The 14,449-nt window shown below is 49.2% G+C and overlaps 7 protein-coding genes across 7 annotated transcripts; 4 read left to right on the top strand and 3 right to left on the bottom strand.

The window, feature by feature from the left end:
* Positions 1-94: 94 nt before the first annotated feature.
* On the bottom strand, positions 95-951 carry EV420DRAFT_798379 (uncharacterized protein). The gene is made up of 5 exons (XM_060483485.1): positions 834-951; positions 666-772; positions 517-612; positions 161-464; positions 95-114 (listed from the first exon to the last, which is right to left on the bottom strand). Exons 1-4 carry the CDS (start codon positions 843-845, stop codon positions 230-232), a joined length of 450 nt encoding a protein of 149 aa, XP_060336694.1. The 5' UTR covers positions 846-951; the 3' UTR covers positions 95-114; positions 161-229.
* Positions 952-2,517: 1,566 nt separating this feature from the next.
* EV420DRAFT_1636417 (uncharacterized protein) lies at positions 2,518-3,142 on the top strand (the record flags this gene model as incomplete). Its single annotated transcript, XM_060476584.1, has 2 exons — positions 2,518-2,908; positions 2,970-3,142. 2 exons carry the CDS (start codon positions 2,518-2,520, stop codon positions 3,140-3,142), a joined length of 564 nt encoding a protein of 187 aa, XP_060336693.1.
* Positions 3,143-4,093: 951 nt separating this feature from the next.
* Positions 4,094-5,017, top strand: EV420DRAFT_1474691 (uncharacterized protein; the record flags this gene model as incomplete). Its single annotated transcript, XM_060469231.1, has 4 exons — positions 4,094-4,262; positions 4,314-4,503; positions 4,614-4,859; positions 4,945-5,017. The coding sequence occupies 4 exons, from the start codon at positions 4,094-4,096 to the stop codon at positions 5,015-5,017; spliced, it is 678 nt and encodes a 225-aa protein (XP_060336692.1).
* A 539-nt stretch (positions 5,018-5,556) lies between these two features.
* On the bottom strand, positions 5,557-7,085 carry EV420DRAFT_1759185 (uncharacterized protein). The gene is made up of 6 exons (XM_060480579.1): positions 6,889-7,085; positions 6,796-6,837; positions 6,515-6,741; positions 6,384-6,462; positions 6,024-6,334; positions 5,557-5,976 (listed from the first exon to the last, which is right to left on the bottom strand). Exons 1-6 carry the CDS (start codon positions 7,001-7,003, stop codon positions 5,686-5,688), a joined length of 1,065 nt encoding a protein of 354 aa, XP_060336691.1. The 5' UTR covers positions 7,004-7,085; the 3' UTR covers positions 5,557-5,685.
* Positions 7,086-7,744: 659 nt separating this feature from the next.
* Positions 7,745-10,193, bottom strand: EV420DRAFT_1261445 (uncharacterized protein; the record flags this gene model as incomplete). The annotated part of the gene is made up of 3 exons (XM_060467066.1): positions 7,745-9,261; positions 9,315-9,939; positions 9,990-10,193. The coding sequence occupies 3 exons, from the start codon at positions 10,191-10,193 to the stop codon at positions 7,745-7,747; spliced, it is 2,346 nt and encodes a 781-aa protein (XP_060336690.1).
* Positions 10,194-10,490: 297 nt separating this feature from the next.
* On the top strand, positions 10,491-11,624 carry EV420DRAFT_1636414 (uncharacterized protein; the record flags this gene model as incomplete). The annotated part of the gene is made up of 8 exons (XM_060476583.1): positions 10,491-10,576; positions 10,633-10,744; positions 10,798-10,835; positions 10,882-10,916; positions 10,984-11,067; positions 11,112-11,227; positions 11,280-11,372; positions 11,415-11,624. 8 exons carry the CDS (start codon positions 10,491-10,493, stop codon positions 11,622-11,624), a joined length of 774 nt encoding a protein of 257 aa, XP_060336689.1.
* A 937-nt stretch (positions 11,625-12,561) lies between these two features.
* EV420DRAFT_798336 (uncharacterized protein) lies at positions 12,562-14,359 on the top strand. The gene is made up of 4 exons (XM_060483484.1): positions 12,562-12,922; positions 12,969-13,031; positions 13,079-13,894; positions 13,946-14,359. The coding sequence occupies exons 1-4, from the start codon at positions 12,779-12,781 to the stop codon at positions 14,123-14,125; spliced, it is 1,203 nt and encodes a 400-aa protein (XP_060336688.1). The 5' UTR covers positions 12,562-12,778; the 3' UTR covers positions 14,126-14,359.
* Positions 14,360-14,449: the final 90 nt, after the last annotated feature.

Genomic DNA, 14,449 nt, shown 5'->3' with positions numbered 1-14,449 from the left:
AAGCATCACCGAGACGACCAGCAACAGTAACGTCCAAGCCCCCAGTAGCTTCGTATGATTCTTCCTGTAACTTGGATCCCTGGCTGAGCCGAGGCGAATGATACTTGGCCTAGACTGCAGAACGTATCAGAAACGGCAAGCGCATACCAACATAACATACCTTTGAGTCCGGTTTGATGACGCTCTCAGAAACAAAGAGTACTATCTTCAAATAGCACTTCGCGGCCTTCTACGCGCTACCTAAGAATGTACCAGTGCCTTCCACCGATGTTTGATCGTAGTAATGGTATTCCTCTAAGAGGCGGTGGTTGATCTGTTGATATTGAGCGTCAGGTAAACCAGAGCCGCCGCCGCGTACCTCCGTCCTCTGTGTGATTTGGCAAAACTTTGTGGTCTCTGTTGGAAGAGTAGGGTCGATGATCGTCGCCATCACGACCCACCAGGACGACGAAAATCGGTTCCGGCTTGATAGTCCTCATTAGTATCATCGACTGCATGCAAAATATTGGCGCCCACGTTGATATTTGGGTATGGAAACAGTTTACAGAGCTAGAACGCGTAGACACGGAGTTGTAGGGGAATGTAGGGCGGCGTGGATCAGGTTGCTGGTGACTATGGGGACATATGAGCATATCATGATGAACTCCCAGCGTAGTGAGCCTCACCTGACATCAGACATCCAGACAACGAGTAACCCAACGCCCGTAAACCATGATTTGCAGGACAAGGGTATGAGGGCTGGCTGGCGAAGATATCTCGGTGTGTGAGGCAGCTACGCACAATACGAATCTGAACTCTTCGCACCCGAATGCAAAGGAAAAAGAAGGACGCACGATGGTTTCCATGGTTATCCCCCAAACCTGCCTTGAACTACACTTCTCGCCTCCGCTGAGACTTCAACTGACTGACCAGCCAAGCCACCGTGCTCACGATCGTAGGTATTTGCCGGATGGCACGTCCAGTAGCTGGTTGCTACCCAAGGCGCTCTAAAACTGGCGGTAGTACATCGATCCTTCGTACTGGCAGAGAAGACGGGTCTTCGCTATTAGCGTTGGTAACTATTCCTTGTTAGGCCCACGAAAGGAACGGAAATCGCGATTGAGGGCGAAGATGAGGACAGAGTCGTAGACGCGATTGTCAGTGCTGACGAGAGACCGTATTCCAAAGCTTTGGATCTGGGAGTAACAGTATACTGTAAGAATACGTGGAAAATATGCGAAGAGCAAGACTCACCAAGGTGCTTTCGAAAGGGAACGAAAGAGGAGAACAGAAGTGCCCGGCGGCGGTCATGATGGCAGGACGGTCACTTTGATTGTCACCGGCTTGCTCTCTAACCACGACCACTGCTCTGGCTCATCTTCTTTCTAATTCAGTACTCGTCAACCTTTGGGGAGAGACCATTCGATATCGACACGACGGACGTACAAAGCTGTATGGAATAATGTTGACGCGAGACCACGTAGTCCGGCTGGGCTTATTAGATCAATGAAGGCGACGACGAGCGAATGAACACAGGTCAAAAGTACGCCCCTCGTGTGTTTGAGCTATTCAGTGTGGTATTGACGCGCATGTATTACGCCTAGTCCCGGTGCTGACGTAGCCTGGCGCCAGGACCCATCGAACCCAATAAGCTTCTCTTCCCTCTTCGTCCATCTCTCTGGCCCCCTGCTCGGCGACCCACGTCTATTAAAGTGCTAGACATGCGCTCAGGGCGCGCTACATGCAGCCTGGGCAATACGGTAGTCGGAGTCGGCAATAAAATGGGATCGATGCAATGAGTGCGTGCTCCGTAGTGCCATATCGTCCAATCACAGCTAACCGTTTAGCTTTTCTCCAGGCCACCGATGGATCGTGGAACCGAACGGAAAAACGTCTTGCACCGATTTTTTCGCGGCTCTTATCTATGCATTTTTCTCGGCGTCAAAAGCGGCTCTGTCATGATACGACTTCGACGGGACGAATGGGCTATTTATCCGCTTTCCTACATTCTCCGGTGACAACCCTTCTGGCCTAATAGCAGCAGGTTCTCAAAAATGGTGTAGCAGGCGCCGTATACCCGCACAGTAATCATGCAGTGTATTGTTCCCGGAATCCTCTTGTCTATCTATCAATATGTCTTTCATTTCGCCTTATGATAGACTTTTGCCAATGTCTCTGAACGCCCACTTGTACGTCATTGATTCGTCGTCATCATACCAGCCACAAGAGTTCAAACGTGCTATTTCAGCATGCGACCATTCGGATTCACAACCAACGTTGATCACGAGCCAACGTGGCTGCTCGTCATGCTGCGTGAAACAAGCGCTCGGCATCGGAAACGGTACTCTGGGGCGGTACTCCGAATTCGTTGACATCAGGAGCACTGACGCCATCACTACAAAAGGCCCCCTTCTGCTTATCTTATCATCGCGGGGGTACTCTTGTCTCCCTCCCTCACCTCTAACTACAACCACTACCATCATCACCACCACCACCCACTAGCGCGTTTTCCATTAGACGAATCTTCATTGCTTCGTTATGTCAGTCATCTCTCTCTCCAAGGCCGTCTCCGACTCCTCCGTCGTCAAGTCTGCTGGCGCAGATAAGGACGCCAGCGCACCACTCTCCTCGTCCTTCCCCTTCTTGCCGACCATCAAGGACCAGCGGGCGTACGAGCACAACCGCCAACGTGTCAAGAAGGCTGCGGATGTCCTCAAGATGAGACAGCAGAAGCGGTCGGGTTCCCCCTTCTTCAAGCTAGATAGGGGCACCGTGTCGGAGAAGTACAGGACACTCAGAGCAGACGACATCGACCCGCTGGACGGTGTCTTCGTCGAGAGCGCGCATCGGGATGAGACCCCGCCTTTGCCAAAGTCGCCCGAGGTGAAGCTGTCGGATCTCATCGTTCGGAAGCAAGATAGGAAGAAGGGTGGGTCCTAGGCCTGTTTCGTTCTGGGTGTATTGCGTGCTTATCGCTTCGTGTTTGACAGAGCCGGATTTCGAGGTCATCCCCCACATCCGCTCCGTTATCGTCCTTGATGACTTTACTCCCGACCTTGCCGCGGATGAGCCTTGGGAGCATATTTATGGCGAGAGCGATAGCGAATCTGGCGAACCGGTTTCCAAGACGCCTTCCTATGCTCAGGTTCTTGTTTCCAATTAATTTATGTGATATACCATATAACCATACCGTCTCTCGTTATCTCGCCGTCGCTACCCAATCAACTTAATTATATCCATAAGCCGGGACTAGATTGTAATCTACTTTACGCATGCTGTCGTTTATGCACTCCTTGGACCATTTGCATTGTATGTAGGATTATATGTATTTTACTAGAGTCGATGTCATGATATCTATGAATTACATGAGCTTATGATATATCTCCTAGGGTTAACATTACCTTGCTGAAAAGTAAGGTCAACCCACAGTCATAAAGTTTCCTTTTCCGTCGTCTGCCAAAAGCAATTAAGTACAAATAGGTGGCTGTGCTCAATCCAGCAGTCCTCTTCCTACTCTCGCATCTGCCAAAACCAAACAAATACAACGTAGCCGTGCAGCATGTCAAGACTCAGTACTCAGTACTCAGCCGTTTACCATCTCGACTCTATCGCACCTGCAGCACTAGCTTCAAAAAGTCGCCTCGCACATTGAATATTGAACGTTTGAACCTGAACATCTGGGGAATTGCTTAAGAATTGGATCGTGAGTGACTAATACCTTCTCCGTATTTCCCTTCGCTGATGCTCATGCGTCGCACTTTATAGTCTGTTCCACTTACGAGGACTAGTACTACTCGCTGTGCTGTCCTAGCACAATTAACACTGCATCTGTCCTTCTTGCCACCAACAAGAAGCACACTTTCTAACTTCGTCTCTGGACACTTGCAGAGGGAAAGTCTCCCTTTGGCATCCCATGCTCAATACACGAGAACATTGTACCCAACAAGATCATTATCACGTATATCAGCCCGCAAGACGAGGATCGGTACAAGCTTGTAAAAGGACCACAAGGTGATAGTCGAGGTACTAAAGGAGCTCGTCCAGGGGGAAAATACAGGAAAAGGCGAGGCAGAGTGGAAACTGAATGCTTTTCTGGCAGAGGGAATAGCCAAGGATGACCAGGACCGCGGAGCTAGGTGTGATCGCCTGGACCACCTATCTCGTAAGCCTATATGGGAATGAGCTCGCCCATCTACTGTTCATGGTCCTGATGAAGCTTTCAGCCGCCATCGATATATTATATTCAGGTTTGCGCATGATGCACGCAGTCCAATATGATACTGGTGAGTACATCTGTTAGTGCTCTACGCCATTGATCCTTATCCGTTCACTAGATTCTGCTATTCTCTCCTCCCACTTGCCACGTATCTACCACACTATGACAAATCGACATCAACCCCAACCCAACGACCCATCCCCACGACCCTCCTTCAGTCGGACATTCCCTTCCGATATTGCGTCATCCCCTACCACTCAACGACGTCTACCTGTTCCCGCTGCGCTGGTCTTTCAATGGCTAGTAACGTGCGTTGTTGGAAAGTAGAAGAGGACGTTGCCTCCTGTCTGGTGCGAGGAGGGAGTGAGTATGCCTGGAGACTGCGCGAAATATGACCCCACCCCATCCTGGTGTGTAGGTGTCCGAGTTTTGGCTGGAGACAATGGATCGTCTTCCGGCAAGCAAGACGTCTGCGCCTAGACGATGTATTCAAAACCGGTGAACACACCCACGGCGAAACTTCGCATAGGGTAGGGACGGCAGGTAGTCTTAGGAGGGACTGGTTTTACCTCGACGCCATGTATCGACGTCCGGCAAGCGAGAGCATGGCGTCGGGGTATTGTTGGGGATACAAGGAGTATAGGGCTAGGGTAAACTGGACATAGTACGCACGTCGCACGATGTCGACTGTCTTCGTTACGGATCGAGATCCTTTGCGTCTAGCTGTTATTGTACACCTCGCACCCCAGCCTCTCCCTGGACGACGACTTTTGCGCGGACATGACGTATCGACATCTGGCGAACGAGCGCACGGCGTCGTGACACCGGTCGGAATTTTGGAATAGATTATGGGTCTGAGTTCGGGGACTCTTATTAGAGATGGTTTGGCACTATGCAGTGTGGATTTTTCAATGTACAAATGATCTGCGAGGTATACGACTGGTATATCGGTGTTCAAAGAAGCAGACGTGCCACGCAAACACTTCGTAACATATTGGTATGACTTACGTAGATCAACCCGACGAGGAATCGTCGCTTTCAGTGTTTCCTTACATGTTTTGAGTCGGGAGCATTGCCAATGAAAGGTCGACTCGAAAGAGACAGCAATAGGGTTCAAGGACAAGATTCAGCAAGGTCGTACTCGCCTCGGCACGCGGCAGGCACTTGTTGTGAAGGTGTCAGTATAGAGTTAAAATCTTGAGTCCTGGAAAACAAACTCCCTTCAGTCCAAGTCAGGCTTGGTCTTATAGATGGTTGATTTTGTTTGCATGTTTATTACACTGGCAGAATCTGATGTTGGTGAAAGCTATGAACATATCATAATGTGAGAATCTTTAGCTGAAGATGATCAACAATTCAGTATTAATGTTGACAATTTAATTTAAGGTACTCTGAGTCTCCTACATTGGATTACTGGCCTTTCCATGTTAACAATTCTATTTAAATGGCATGAGTAGCCAGCTCCCTGCCCATAGGATCTTTGTATGTGATCAAACATGTTTCATGCTGCTGCTCCCTGCCTGCCTGGAGTCATTTCCACTCTCATCAACAACACCTTCCTGAGAGTCCATCACAGTCTGATGACCATACTCATCATCATGATAACTCTCCTGCTGAGCTTCAAGATCTACACTGATCATAGAATCCTGCTGATCAGAGCTCTGACTGCTGGAATGCCCTCCAAACTGAAGTGACCCTGACACCACACTCCCCTCCCAAGAGTCATCTGGTTGGGTATGACCTACTGCTACTTGTCCAACAAGAAGTGTTAGTGCAACTCCCTACAATGCTTGTTAGATGTGAAGACAGGAAGATAATAGAAACATACTCTTGCAAATGCTGCTAGATGATCAAAGTAGTACACTATGACATCATTATGGGCAAAAAAGGCCACATATAAGATCAAGGTTATGGAGTAGAGAGCTGATGATTCAACTAGAATCTTAATGATATGGTGGTAAGCCCTGAGTCCATTCCCTGCTGCAGCTCTTTGTGCAACAGTGATAATACGGTAAATGATGAGCAGGGTACACAATACTGTTGAAGCAAGAATGAAGGATGGATAAAGTGTAAAGTATGTCACATAGCTCTCATTGTTTGTATTGATGTATGCTTCATATATACCAATACTTTTGAATACTACAAGCCTTGGGTAAATTAACAAATTGATAGAAGATCTAGATCTTACCAATTGCAGAAACAAAAAGAAGAACAGGAAGTAGAACAACCAGCCATTGTTGTCCCCAGATCATCCAGCAATGCCAAATCTACAGTCCAAATAACAGTAAGAGGCAGTGAGATGTCTCAATTGACACATACCATGATGGCATCTGCAAGGATAGTACAAGCAATACCTATACCACCCTGTACCACTACCAATTCTATGTTAGGATTGCAATAATATAAATAGGTTGTCCAGAAATTCCATCCATTATGGAAAAATACAAGTTGTGACCAAATGAGAGCAAAGGAAATAATAGAACCAATATAGAGCATAATTATAACAATGATCATGGGTTGTCTGATGGGATGAGACTTGTTTATGACTGTGCAATCCACTTTAGCTTGTATAATATAGCAAGTAGACATGTTCTCCTCACAGATATTCCTCACTGTAACAGCAGTGATTCCAGTGTATATTCCTACATGCAGCCATATTAGACACTTGTATCTGGAAGAATAAGTGCATGTACCAGACAGTAATGAGATGAGGATTGTGGAATTCAATGTAGCATCAAGAAAATGAAATATACTAGCTTTATCAGCATCAGTAAGGTCTGGTGGAATACCACCGGTTGGAGTGGCCATCAAGAAGTCTAGGAGAAGGTAGTATAATGAGAGAGAGAGAGAGACAAAGAGTAGTCTGGAGATTTGAATAAACACTAACCAGTCATTATATAGCATATAGGAGAATCAGAGATAGATATCGAAAAGCATTTAAAAGTTTAATAGAAAGACAGACAGATATCACAATCTGCACCAGGATGATCTGATTCTATTAAATATCATTTACATTGTCATAGCAGAAAAAAGAAGTCAGATATAACAGTTACTCAACATAGGTGACCTTCCTGATGATAATCAGATCAAAAGATCACATACCAGCTCAACTCTCTTCCCAAACAGTACATCCTAATAGAGCACAGCAACCTAGTATACATGTACTTATCTTTGGGCTGACTATTTCCAGATAATCCTACTGGTCAAACATTCCCAGTAGAAAATTGATCATCTTAGCATTTCCTGTTAGTAGGAATTATGGAATTACTATCTCAATCTGACACATCCTCTTCACAGGTGATTGACTCTCAATGAGCACTATATATGATGTGAAACTACCTTAGCATGTCCCTTCATGCTTTTGGTGCCCTGCTGTAAGATTATATGGATTTTACTAAAGTCATGATAATGATGAATTACATGAGCTTATGTATGATATGCATTAGCACCAGATTTCGAGAGCATTCAAGACATGAATAATTATACTAAGATCAATACATAGATATCGATAGAAAATATTAAGCAGTCAAACCTCAATAGATACTGCCCTCAATCCAACTCGGGTAAATGAACCGCCCCCAGCCATGCCAAAATAACCTCCACCCTTGGCCCATGAAGCGGGATATTAATCTGCAACGGCTTCTTCTTCGCACCCGCAGCCTTATCTGCAGCGGCCCTCTCCGCGCGTTCCCGTTGACGGTTGACGACAGGCGCCAACAAGATCCTCGCACAGTCCAGAGCTTCGTCCGCGTCCTGGCGGCCCGGAGGGGACGGCGGCGGGGACCCAGTACCAGACGACGAACTGTCGTCGCGAGAACTCCCAGCCCCGGTTGAAGACGACCCTGTGTTCACCGGAATGGGAGAAGGCGGAGGCGGAGGGGTCACTGGTCGAGCCTCGATAGCCAGTCTTCCCTTTGCACGACCCTTGGAGAGAGAATGAGGTTGGATACCATTCTTCCATCCACCAGCGAGTCGTTCCAGGACCTCAATGAACTCTGCTTGGGCCATAGACCGAGGAGGAAGGAATACAGGGTACCCTTCGAGCCCGTCCACGAGCGCTGCAGTACGGATAAACCTCTTCAAGAGGCCCGAAAAATCGGCGAGCATCAATTGGCAGATGAGAACACTAAAATGGCTCTCCACGAGCAATGGGTGGTACGTCGTGAACATCGCTGGCGTGTCAGATAACGGGAAAGGCGGCGGGGTCCCGTTCGAGTGGTTCCCAGGCCGGATAGACTCTGAGAGTAAGAACGCATACTCGACCTGCTTTGCTAAGTCCCCTTCACTATCGAACAAGGAGTTGGGCGACTCGAGGGTGTCGAAGTGAGCTAGGAATTTGTCGTGGTCCCGGATACTCTTCTTCAGCAATGAAGTGACCTGGTCCTTGAACCTGCCTTCTCCAAGTGCATCCCTATACGCCCTCGCCTTTGCACCACCCATCTTCCCGAGCGGACCATCAGGGTGCCCAATCTCAACTCCACCATATTTCCCGTTCTCCAGATAACACAGCCTCAGCTCGGCGCCGTCAATGGACGGAGCCTTGCGTATCCCTTCAAGCTGCAAGACAGCACCTTCAATGAGGTAGACCGCATGTTGCAGATATGCCGCTCCGCGCAAGAACAGCAACTGCGGCTCGATCGGATCCGGGGCGTCAGGGAGAACAGATGGGTGGATCAGGAGCGGCTCCCCATCTGGTCCGTCAACTGACGAGTCTATCGTACTCGTACCGCTCGGTGGGGCTTGCCCATTGGTCTTGCCACCCCCGCCCTTCCTTTTCTTCGTACTCTTTGTTCGTGATTCGGAGGGCCCTCCTCGGTCGGTATGGGCTACTTTGGCTTTACGCGCAGCTCGAGACTCCTTGAGAGCGTATGTGAAGTCTCTGGTCGCCTCGGGGTACTCATCGCGGAAGCAGCGAACAATTCCACGCGTACGGTAGAATTCTAATCGTTGAGGCTGAGCTCGGATAAGCTCGTCGAGGACTTGGGTCGTAGTAGATTCCGCTAATTGACGAGAAGGTATTTTCTCGTGAAAGAAATGGACGTATTTCGCGTCCGCGTCGTTGGGATCTGTTCATTGTATCTGTAAATACTAGAAAAGAATATAGATGATAGGCACGCACCAACTTTGAGCACTCGTTCTGCTACATCGTCGAACACGCTACCACCTTGCATCACCATGACGCTCGACGCGATCTCATCAGCCTTGTATGCCTGTGCGAGCTTCTGCACCGCCAGTGCTCTCAATCTGTGGATGCGCATCGCAGACATTGCAACATTCCTTCCATTACCACCCATGTTACCTAGGGGATTGATCCCGAGCGTCTGAGCAGCAGCCCAAGGGCTCCCACCAAGTCCTACAGAACCGCCGCGCATGGAACCCAATTCGGCTGCAGAAAGTCCGGAGGACGCCCTGACGGACAATTCGGCTGCCTCGTCGATAAGTCGACGTATCGAAGTAACATTACGAAACACCCCTGGGTCGATAGGCGGTGGGGTGGCCTTGCCTGGTTTCGGTGGAGGGATTGGCGGTGGTAAGGGTAGACTGGCAAGTGATGTTCGTGGAGAGTCGGGAGGCGAAAAGTCGTTCAGGTCGCGAAAGCTGCGGTCTCGGATACGGTTGGTACTGGAATTAGGCGTCGGGGGGATTGAGGGTATCCTTGGCTCTGCAGCCGACAGTGTTGCAGGGTCGAGATTAAGCACCAACAAAGATTCTAGCAGTTCAATAGGCAGTTGCAGCCAAGGTCCCTATATTTTCGTAAGTTCGAAAGAAAATATAGCAGAACAAAACGACGCACATGGTAGGAGCTGATGTATCTCCAATGCTTGTTCCTGCTAATACAGAGAACAGGAGGACGGTCTTCGTCTACTAATTTCGCTGCCTCTGGCTTCGCTTTAGCAGACTTCTTGGATTTCTTCTTCTTTTTCTTCTTCTGCGCTGATGCTGGAGTATCTGGTACTTCATCTATACCGTCAAGGGTAGGGGAACTCGAGCCAGACATAATCGAAGTTGGGGTCAACAGGCTCGAATCATCAACATCCGGCGAGTCCAAGATATCGGTTTGGGAGTATATTTCATCCATAACAGCAATCAAGGCGTTGAAGAGAGTTCCTGGCAGAGAATTGCCAGAATATGAGTTCGACGATGGTGGTTAAGTGCAAGCTCGGTAAAAATCGAAATACCGTAAATTCTTACCGTGGGAAATCAAATGATTAAATAACCAATTGCTTCATGGGCGGGTCCCGCAACGGCCCGGCCTTCCGTACTCGAGCATACGGCCTGACTAGCAACCAACACGATGGCCGTTGTCGTGCTCCACGGACCCCGCTTACTAGCAGCTAGTCATCTAGACGGAAATTCCCCCTCTGATGTATCTGAAATGAGGTGACTCAGCGCACAGAAACAACTAGGTAAACTTCAAGACAACCATTCATTCTCAGTCTCCACAGTCTTGACATGCAATTCATCGTTATGCCGCGGCTACAGGAAAGCCGTACACCTCCATTTGACACCGTAGGTGAATTCATTGAGGCATTTCGACAAATGTTTGAGGTACGTACTGACGCTTGTTACTACTGCTGCGTGTTGACTAAGCTTATAACTAGGGCGTGGAATTTATGCATAAGAATTTTGTTGCGCACAAGTCAGTATTTTCTTAGTAACGCCTTAGCAGTTGATTAATCAAACAGCGTTGACCATTCCCAGAGATATCAACATCTCGAACGTGATGCTAGACGCGACTGAGTTGTATCCGAAAGGCTTTGACATCCTGTTCACCAATCCCTGAACAGTAAATACAGTGGTTTCGCGTCGCATACCACACGTACCAGGTGTTGGCCTCGCTATTATATCATTGATTTTGGGTATTCTCGTCGGTACGTTCCGAGCGAACTTCCATTCGATGACATCCTAGCTGCAGGCGATAGGTCTGTGCCAGAGCTTCAGAAACTCAGTACCGACCCGTCTGCTAGGTTGAATCCGTTCCCTTTTGATGTTTACTGCTTGGGGAACATCATGCGTAAAGATTACAGGATAGTAAGTTTTATGACGCTCCTCATATATCATATTATAGTAACCTTTCGCTCAGGATTTATGTCCACCTCTGCATTTTCTTCTTCCTCTTGTTAGTGATATGACTCAGGAAGAGCCTTCGTCGCGGCCAACAATGAGCGAGGCTTCAGTGCGCTTTGCAAGGCTCCGTAATTCACTGACAACATTACAGTTGCGTGCCCCTCCGAGCGTCTACGCCGCTGGGTTTGGTCACCGCTGTCGACGGCTGATATACACGGTGACTGGCGTAGCTCCCCTACCTACGAAGGAGTTCTCGGAGCCTGTTACTGCCACTGATTCACGCCTTCGGTCGTTCTATACCTTCACGCCTGGACATGTGGAAGGAGACGCCCTGCTTATAGTTATTCTGGCTGTACTTTAAGTAATTGAAATGAAAAGGGACTGGAATGACCACTGGGACAGCCTCTCTGTGATTAAAATTTTGTCTTCCGGTCTACGTCATGGAGGACGAAAAGTCCGAAAATGTGCCAACCGGCATTGTGCGTGTACAGTTCGACTTGGGACTCCAGTCCCAGTTCCTTCCCTCTTCTTGGTCCATATTTCCTCTCCTTTTACTCCTGTGGCCAGAACTTGTACTTGCCCACACGTTAATGTCGATGCAACTTTCCCGGACTGATGCGTACAGCGCCAACAGTTTTTTCACTGAGGCCTCCATCGATCGAGGGACATCTCGTTCGTTGGCCGGCCTTCTCACCCGCACTGCACGCTTTGAAGTAAGTAGGGCCGTGTATGTGGTACTGTGATTGACGTCGCCTGCAGCGTTCTCGATCTCGGCGAGGGAGGGAGAGTTTGAGTTGGGTAGAGCGATGGTGAGAGTAGAGGGGCGCATTGGACGACCAACGGGGGTATAGTCGTCTGGATTATCTCGATACAATAAGGATGGACAAGGACGTTCTGAGCTCATGGAAGAGATTCGGCCAGAGCTGGAGAAAGTCGCCGCTCCAGGAAGGTGAGTAGGATAGGAAGAGCTCAAGGATTTCATACAAGGACAACGAAAATGGGGAACAGGCCCGTTCCAGTGGGCAAGGCTGAAGTTATGGAGCCATTTGTAGACCAGATCGAGTTCATGGCACTTGGTCATAGCGTACGCGTGCGCTAGACTCGAGCCAGTCCACACCTCGGTTGATGACAGTCGATCAACCGGAATCTTTTCGTCACATAGAGATGTCGCTAGCAAAAGCGAGCATCGTTGTCAAAGTAAACGCAGAAGTAGCAAATGATGCCCAGTGGGACAGCATCGAATTGTGATAGTCGTGGCAGGAAGAAATGAAATAGCACGCGTCTCTTTCCTTCTTTCCATCATGACGACTCCGTACTCTTGCACTAGCCCACCCCTTCGTCAGGTCATATTGGTGCAATCTCGGCACTGTGCTCGAATTCTGCAGGTTCGATAATTCATCCGTCTATCGCAATCAAGAAGAGGACCGTGCTTCATCACTTTCGTTATCTTCTCCGTTATCTCCTTCTCACTCGCCATCCCTATCATCAACGGTTTTCCTACGCGTATAGCGAGACATGGCCATCGGATTCGCTCCTTTGCCGTTGCCCGACTCTGCAGACGCGTCCAGTTTCTTGTCGTTCGGGCGACAAGTGAAAGGTTTTGACCCGACCAACTTTACTCAGGAGGAATTCGCAACGATTGAGGATGCCCTTTACAAGGTGCGTATACTATTTTCTGTGCTCTTCGTCGCCTGACATTGCCTAGCACGACCTTTTGCTTTTTCGCAATGCCGACGTGTCCCCGGAGAAACAGTACGCGCTCAACAGAGTGAGCATCCACGCCTCAAAAATCTTTCATCCGCTGACCTTCGCTAGGCCTTTGAGTTGGATGATCCAGTCTGCGACGACTTTGGGCACGGCAACAACGAGATAGACAAGAACAATAAATCAATCTTACATCCTGACCTCAAGACCATCCCCCGCGTACCCCAAGTCCAGCTTCTTGGCAACGGGACTATATACAACCACGAGGACATCTCCCAAGCTACGCTCAAGCACCCCTCCCACACGACATTCCACAAAACTCGTGTGTCTCCCGAGGACGAAACGAAAGGAGCGACCCGTTTCTTCAGATGGCATATCGATGCCGCCCTCTACGACAACCGACGCACACCCAAAGTCACCACCCTATACGCTATCAACGTTCCCAGGGGCCCCAAGCAGGTGTGCCGGTATGACGACGGAACGGGTGACGAGCTACCTGTGCCCCTGGGTACCACCGCCTTCGTCTCCGGCAAGACCATGTTCGATATCCTCCCTCCCGAGCTCAAGAGTCTCGCCGTGCGCTCCAAAGTCAAATACGCGCCTCTTCCATACGTGTGGATGGCTCCGGCGCATGCAGTGTCGACAGGGTTGGGATTGGGATCAGAGGGACTGGAGATCCCGTACAATAAGCTCCCGCCGTGGGAGGAGGCAAAGCGGATGGTGCTACCTGTTCTGTGGAAGAATCCGGTTACAGGCGAGCTACATCTCCAGGTCCATCCGTGCGCTGTGGCGGAGCTGTTGGTTGACCCGATATTGGAAGGAGGCAAGAAAGAAGGCGCGTTGTACCCTGATGGCGCGCATCTCACGGATTTGATGGAGGTCAGGGAGTTGTTGTACAAGATGCAGCGACCTGGTATTGCCCCCAAGGTGTGTATCATCTCTTTGGAGAGTCTATCGTTACTTACGACCTGCTTTCAGCTTGTTTATCCGCACGACTGGAATGAAAAAGATCTGGTTCTCTTTCACAATCGAGGAGTCTTGCATAGCGTCGTGGGTGCGTTCAACAAGGATCAGATCCGCGTGTTCCATCAGTGCAACCTCGCCGCGTCGGATAACCCTGCTGGACCAACTGCGGAGGATGCGAAGAAGTGGTCCTGAAGGGGACCGGAAAGCTCTGCTTCTCAATATTTGCTGGACTCGGACTTAGCTTCAAGCTTCATCACCGAGGCTGCTGAGGATCGCTCCTTCATTTCCGGCGCAAGTGGTCCTGTGTCTGATCTCTGCTTCCGCAGAACGCAGTGACAGTGATCCTGGTTCGATATCTGATCGAGTACGCACCTCTGACTCTGCCTGTCCCTGTGATGCTACTGGTACTGTAGACCGGCGACATTTCTATTCTTGCTTGATATGATTGCTATATATGATATCTACCATGCCATCTTCTGCCCCTTTTTTGAATCCAGATGAGCGTCAGATACGATA

Source organism: Desarmillaria tabescens (assembly GCF_030435595.1).
Source record: "Desarmillaria tabescens strain CCBAS 213 chromosome Unknown EV420scaffold_4, whole genome shotgun sequence".
NCBI classification, from domain to species: domain Eukaryota; kingdom Fungi; phylum Basidiomycota; class Agaricomycetes; order Agaricales; family Physalacriaceae; genus Desarmillaria; species Desarmillaria tabescens.
This window is presented reverse-complemented; position numbering and strand designations above follow the sequence as displayed.

What these genes read in the sequence shown, in the direction of transcription:
- EV420DRAFT_798379 (XM_060483485.1), bottom strand. An exon ending in GTCTGGATGTCTGATGTCAG is followed by an intron (nt 613 to 665) that starts GTGAGGCTCACT and finishes ATGTCCCCATAG; the next exon opens with TCACCAGCAACCTGATCCAC. An exon ending in TTCCATACCCAAATATCAAC is followed by an intron (nt 465 to 516) that starts GTGGGCGCCAAT and finishes AGGACTATCAAG; the next exon opens with CCGGAACCGATTTTCGTCGT.
- EV420DRAFT_1759185 (XM_060480579.1), bottom strand. Translation starts at nt 7,003, where the DNA reads ATGGCCACTCCAACCGGTGGTATTCCACCAGACCTTACTGATGCTGAT. An exon ending in CCTCATCTCATTACTGTCTG is followed by an intron (nt 6,838 to 6,888) that starts GTACATGCACTT and finishes GGCTGCATGTAG; the next exon opens with GAATATACACTGGAATCACT. An exon ending in TCCTTGCAGATGCCATCATG is followed by an intron (nt 6,463 to 6,514) that starts GTATGTGTCAAT and finishes TTTGGACTGTAG; the next exon opens with ATTTGGCATTGCTGGATGAT.
- EV420DRAFT_798336 (XM_060483484.1), top strand. Translation starts at nt 12,779, where the DNA reads ATGGCCATCGGATTCGCTCCTTTGCCGTTGCCCGACTCTGCAGACGCG. An exon ending in AACAGTACGCGCTCAACAGA is followed by an intron (nt 13,032 to 13,078) that starts GTGAGCATCCAC and finishes GACCTTCGCTAG; the next exon opens with GCCTTTGAGTTGGATGATCC. An exon ending in GACCTGGTATTGCCCCCAAG is followed by an intron (nt 13,895 to 13,945) that starts GTGTGTATCATC and finishes ACCTGCTTTCAG; the next exon opens with CTTGTTTATCCGCACGACTG.